Genomic DNA, 6,198 nt, shown 5'->3' on the forward strand with positions numbered 1-6,198 from the left:
TATCAGAAAATAAAGACCCCCCCCCATCCCCTTAACGCGATGAGTCTGTATGAGTGCGTTTCCAATTCTGTTCTGTTGAATGTCTTTCATGGTCCATTGTGCTCATCTTTTCTGTAGCAGCCCTTCAGTCCACTGGGGCCTGACTGAAAGCTGCAACAACATTATAATCCACACTGCAGACAGTTCTGTACCTGCAATTTAGTTAGAATGGTCTGTATGCCAAAACCACCAGCATGAAATTTCTGTCTACATTCAGCAGATGGTTGCATTTAGCAATATTTCCTGTTTATTTCCTGAATAGCAACCGCACCAAATGTACATGTACAAAACATTGAAAGAACTATGACACACAGGCATTTGTAGTGAAATTTTGACATTTTTTGTATACCACCAATTTCTGATTGAACTTGCTGAAAAAAAGCCTACTGCTCTGAATGCATTAGTCTAGTTGGCATACATACTGCTGTATGAAGCTATTGATCAGGCCCCGTGTCTTCTGCCTCACTGCATCCATCCTTTAACTGTTAACACCCAGTGCCTTTGAAAAACAGGCATCCTATTTATCTCCGATTAGCATCGTCTGCTGTTTATTTCACTGTTCCCATGCTCTGATTCCTGATGGAGCACCAGGCCATGAATATATCCCTGAAAGAGACAAAGAAGCAGAAAGAAAAGGTTCTTGGTCAGGCATTATCATGGTACATGGTCTGGTTATGTAGTTCAAATATGTTCAATGACTGGAAGAGGGCCGGACCAACACAAATATTTTGCGTCTAATACAAATATCAATACTTGTGTAGGAAAATTGACAATATCCTATATCTCTGTGGGTTATTTTCTGTGGTATTTGCCTAAAATATAGGTGGACATCTATTTGTTATGTATCCTTCAAATTTGGATCACAGGGCGTGCGACAGAGAGCTGCACTGAAGGCTATGGAACCAATTAAATTCATTGTTACTTGCCATAAATCATGATCACACCACTCTCCTAACATAAAGACTTCTAACACACAAATACCAAGAGTTGTTCTTAAATGTTTGTAGTAAATGTGAACATCTTAAAATTTACCAAATAAGTGCAATGGTCTCTTGTGTATTATCAGAGAACTACATGTAGATTATGTGTCAAATGGCCAATATCCACCAATAATTGTGCAACTCTCAGGTTCTTGTTGAAAGAATCCTATTTCCATAATTTCCATATTCCAAATAAGAGTTTCAACCCCCGACACACCTGCAGTGAGTGGCTACACATTCGTTGCTGCAGTACTCTTTGTCCCAGTCTTTGCTCTCCACTGCTGGGTTATTACAGCCGGCCCTTACACACACACTCAGGGCAGAGGGGGCGTCACTGGACTCATTCAGCTCCATCTCATCCTGAAATTATTTAAAAAGCAGAATTAATGTCATTACCCAATATAGCCTGTGCACTGATTTAGTGGCCCCCCACAACTAGAAAAATATAAACACAATGAAAGTTCATCCTCTGGTCTGGTCTGCTTAGTCTGCTAAAAAATACAACTAACAATGCCATTCTTTAACTGCAACACTAGACATCATACTAGAGAACTGATTCTGATTTGGACCCACGAACAAACCGGAGTCAAAATTACCCCCACATGTACAAACAATTCTACAGGACACACTATATTACCATTTTTAATTTGTGGAGAAAGCTGCTTCACTATTTACCTCTTCTGAAGGCAACACTTCTGCAATCACCTCCTCTTCTGGATTGCCCGGCAAGTCGTTGGAATTCACCACCTGCACCGCCACCATGGGTGCGGACTGGGCAGATGTAGGCACAGTGGATGACGCGACTGAGTTGGCAGCCGCTGTAGTGGTAACAATAATTGGCACGGCCTCTTTGCCCTGCAAGGAGGCAGGAACGATTTTGATCTGGAGCGGAGGCGGAGGCGTGGCGGTGACGGAAACGGGGAGGCCCGGCGCGGCGCTTCCCTCGCGGGGCTTGGCCTGTAAGGGGGGCGGCGCAGGCGCCATCTGCTGGAGCCGCGGCGGAGGCGGCGCGTTCTGCATCTGCTGCAGCGGAGGGGGCTGGCGTGAGGCGCCTGACACAAAGACCGCGGGCTGCAAGGTGCGCACCCCTCCTGGCAGCACGGTCACCACCTGGCCCCCGGCCTGCAGCATCTGCTTGGAGATTATGATCTTGGTGATGGGCTGGGCCGGGGGAGCTGCGGACACTTTGTTTGCCCCGGTGCGGGAACGTGTGGTCACCTCCGGGACGTCCAGGATTATGTTGGAGGCACAAATGTTGGTGATGGTGTTCTCTTCAGGGCTGGTATGAGGCAGACGGATGGGCTGGTGGGCAGCATAGGACGGGGCCGCAGGAGTCGGGTTGACTGCCGGTGGAGGAGGTGGAGGACCAGTCTCCATCACCTCACTGGAAGGCTGGGGTAAAGATAGGGGAGATGAGTTAGACAAGCCAAATAAATGAAAAAAAAGAGGTTTTTCTTTGGAGGACAAGATGATCTTACCTGTGAGAGCTGGTTGGCTCTATAAGCTGCCAACGCTTTCAAATACTCCTTCTTCGCTGCTTCCGTCTTTCTCTTATACACCTAGTGGAGACAAAACAAGTACAACTGTTACAAATAAATACCATTAGTCAATATCTTTCACCAACTTTCAACTTCAAAGTGGGTTGTAAATATCAAGAAAGAGAGCCTAAAAGCAAAGTATGCACTGAAGTTGATTTATCTTAAGACATTTTCTTATACAGTGGTTAGATTTTAGATGACAGAATAGTCTTTGTTTTTTGAAAGACATCTGTTCAAGAATGATATATTGCATTTTGGAATGAGACCCTTCACATGGGGGCATCCACTTCTTCACCAACAACAAACAATGCCTTTAAGTGTCAGTGACTAAATGTGCATGTGCGCATACCTGTTTCTGCTCCTCAGCCAGACTGTCCCACATGGAGGCCACGATCTTTGACACCTCTCCAAAAGAAGCGTTGGGGTTCTGGCCCTTGATGGCTGCCTGGGTGTCTCTGAAGAACAGGGCGTAGGCTGACACGGGCTTCTGGGGCTCATTGGGGTCTTTCTTATTCCTCCCATTGGGAGGCGCTGAGGCCACTGTGGCCGGCTTGCCCCCGCCCCTCCTGGCTGCGGCCGGGGAGACAGAGGACGGGGGAGCTGGATGGGAGGACATGTGGGAGAGGACAGAGGCGGAGGAGAGAGACATGGGAGAGTCCACCAGCACACTCTTCTGAGCGGAAGTGTGCAGGCAGGGAGGGAGAAAGTGGGAGAGAGGGACAGCCCATGTTAGTTGCAACACAGTTAAGCAAGATCGACTGTGATGCACGCAAGCAAACATGAAACTAGGTCTCCACAGATGTGAACCCTCACCCTGAAGTCATCCATGTCTTCATCCTGCAGGGAGCCGGCTGGAGAGGGTGTTGCCGACAGCGGCTGGTCAAGTGTCTTTGACCGAGGTAGAATGTTCCCACTACCAAGACCCAGTCCCAGCTCTGTTTGGTTAATAGTGGACAGTTGACTGCTTCCCAAAAGCCCATGACCGATATCGCCAAGTTGGACGTCAATGGTCATGGGGGAGGAGCTGCTAAAATGTGACCCATTGGAATTGCCAAGTTCCTGCGGGTAGGGGGACAGGCCGAGGCAAAGTGTTATCAGAATGTTCTGGTTACCAAGACAAAGATACGTCATTGTCCTGAATCAACAGATAATGCTGGGATGGTGAACACTAGCACATAACAGTACAAACACCTCTCAACAGGTAAAGCACTCACCAGTGCCGAGGAACTGAGCAGAGCCCCCCCTCCGGCCTGGCTCATCACCCCCAGATTCAGGTGCTCCAGGCCTTGGGAGCCAGGGTTCACAAAGGTGGAGGCGAAGGACGGGTCATTGGCCCCACTACCAGGTTGCTAACAAGGCTGCCAGAGCCCGAGGGTCCCCCAGCACCCTCTGACCCGTCGGACAGTTCTCCGAAGTGGGACACTACATCACCGACGCTTAGGGCAGAGTCTGGGTCTAGAGAGATGGGGGGTATCTCAAACACTTCGTCCCCAAGGCTGGGGGTATGGAATGTCTGCTAAATAGGGGGAAGGAAGAAGAGCAGAGTAAAACAACACGAATGAGCCATTGATAAGCTGCAACTCATATGCAATTCTCAAAGTAATGATACTGCACGACTATCTAATGAGCAGGTCACTTACCTCAGCGGAAAGAAAGGGATGACCTGCTCCACTGATGGTCAGGTAATTGTCACTGCCTCCTGGATACTGAAAACAGACCACAGACGGATAATAATGAGTAACTTCAGCATTTCCATTACCCAAAATAGCCTTTTTCCAATATACTCTAACGTTACCTTATTCTCAGTGTATCCACCATATGCTTGCGAGTCCAAAAACTCCGAATCAACATTCTGAGCACAACCATCCGACAGGTCAGAGTAAAAATTAAGGTCCATTCTTGGAAGGATTTAATTTAAACGTTGGCACCCTTGTAATATATCACACAAGTTATTCTCTTCGCTGAAAACGATAGTGACCTATTTTCCTATCCATTTAGCAAGCCCACCATTAGACAGCTAACCGCTAACTAGCTAACACTAGCCAGACTAATTGCTGCCGGTTAGCATTAGGTCGAGGAGATAAGATTAGCTGATTCAGCTACAGTAATGTTACTCTATGGAGACTCGGAACATGGGCCACCTCTTTCGAGGCTCATAACACCAAAATTATTACAATGGTAACGAAATATTATCTAGCCACGGCCTGAGGGTGCAGAGTTTGGACCCCTAAGATAAAACGGCAACAGCCATCGATTTATGCTAGCAGGCTAAATCGGGTCCGTACTAGGCATTAGCCAGTGTTGCCTTCAAGTGCTGTCGAAAATATTGCCACTACAGGTTGAACGTATATGAAAGGCCAAACAAAGAGGTATACAAAACTGGGAGTCTTGAGTTTCTATGATAACTAGTTGCTGACATGTTACGTTTAAGGAGCGCATGGAAGCCGTCTCATCCAGTCAGTGATGGCAAAACTGATGTATACAGTACAACTTTTGGTCAAGTAATTTAATTAAACATTAATTAAATATCGGATGCGCATTTTCTCCTCTTCGTGTGCCACTTGAATTGTGAAATGAAACAACAGCCACTAAAATCAATTTTGCACTTTTTAGGCCTACAGGCTCCATTTTGTTTCTATTTTCGATCATAAAAACTTGAACTCTTCGAAACTGCAAGAGCTTATGAGGAACCTTTGAAGGCACCATAGTTCCCACTGCCAGGCAGAAGCATTAGTAATCGATTACCGACATTGCTCTCATGCTCTGTCTCGCTCATTTGGCATCTTTGTCAAATACATCTCACTCGATGTGTGTAGTTAAATCGGTAACCAGGTTAACGATCTGTAGCCTAATAGTTTTGGTTTTTATCAGTTTTCTTCTGAAGAGTAACCACACTGTGGCTCAAGTAAATGTAGCTTTTCAATTAACTGGCACAGGCGCAATGCCAAGCCATTCTAATCGAGTAACGTTAAAGCCAGGCGCTGATCATGCCGTCTGTTTTGAGCGAAAACGTAAACCTTAAACAATTCGATGAACACTTAAACGTATTTGGTTTTAGTTGCCACCATCCAATGGCATGTGGTTACCATCACCATGTAAAAATCAATATCTAGTCATACGTTCATGTTATTTGTTTCCGTCTACCGACATCTTCATTTGATCATAGCCACCTAACAAAACAGCTCATCATCCAGAGATAAATATCGTTATGACGTGTACATGGGATGATTAAATGAAACTTTTAGAAACATTTTCAGAACTTAATCTTGTTTTCAGTGGGATCTCACGTGATTTGGGAAGTTGTGTATCAACAAGCTGTGGTAAAACAAACCAGGCTCGAGGCGACAGATTCAAAGTCTGCCTGCTTACAATAATGTCAAGAGATAACATGGTCGCGCTGCGCGGACAGTGTTATTTACTCAGTCTGTCTTACCTCCATCGTCAGTAGGCTAGTTAGCTACATCAATCCACTTCTATCAACAGGCTTTGAATCAATACTGTCAACTCTGAATCCATCTATAAAATATTACTTTAAAAGAAAACTGCTTCCGGGTTCCTTTATCTCGGGAAATAACGTCACTCGCTAACCAGCGGCCAATAATACATGACTGAAATTTAAGCTTAACTTTAATTTAAATTAC

At 45.7% G+C, this 6,198-nt stretch overlaps 1 protein-coding gene across 1 annotated transcript; it reads right to left on the reverse strand.

The window, feature by feature from the left end:
- Positions 1-509: 509 nt before the first annotated feature.
- LOC139664195 (TOX high mobility group box family member 4-A-like) lies at positions 510-4,795 on the reverse strand. Its single transcript, XM_071542942.1, is given in 10 exon segments — positions 510-645; positions 1,237-1,379; positions 1,695-2,411; positions 2,498-2,578; positions 2,907-3,227; positions 3,371-3,616; positions 3,772-3,890; positions 3,893-4,073; positions 4,198-4,263; positions 4,353-4,795. Coding segments are annotated over 10 exon segments (2,034 nt in total). The 5' UTR covers positions 4,455-4,795; the 3' UTR covers positions 510-587.
- Positions 4,796-6,198: the final 1,403 nt, after the last annotated feature.

This window comes from Centroberyx affinis, unplaced genomic scaffold (genome assembly GCF_046629955.1).
Source record: "Centroberyx affinis isolate AG114_WGS23_722 - 3 ecotype Tasmania unplaced genomic scaffold, CSIRO-AGI_Caff_v1 ptg004204l_1, whole genome shotgun sequence".
Lineage (NCBI taxonomy): Eukaryota > Metazoa > Chordata > Actinopteri > Beryciformes > Berycidae > Centroberyx > Centroberyx affinis.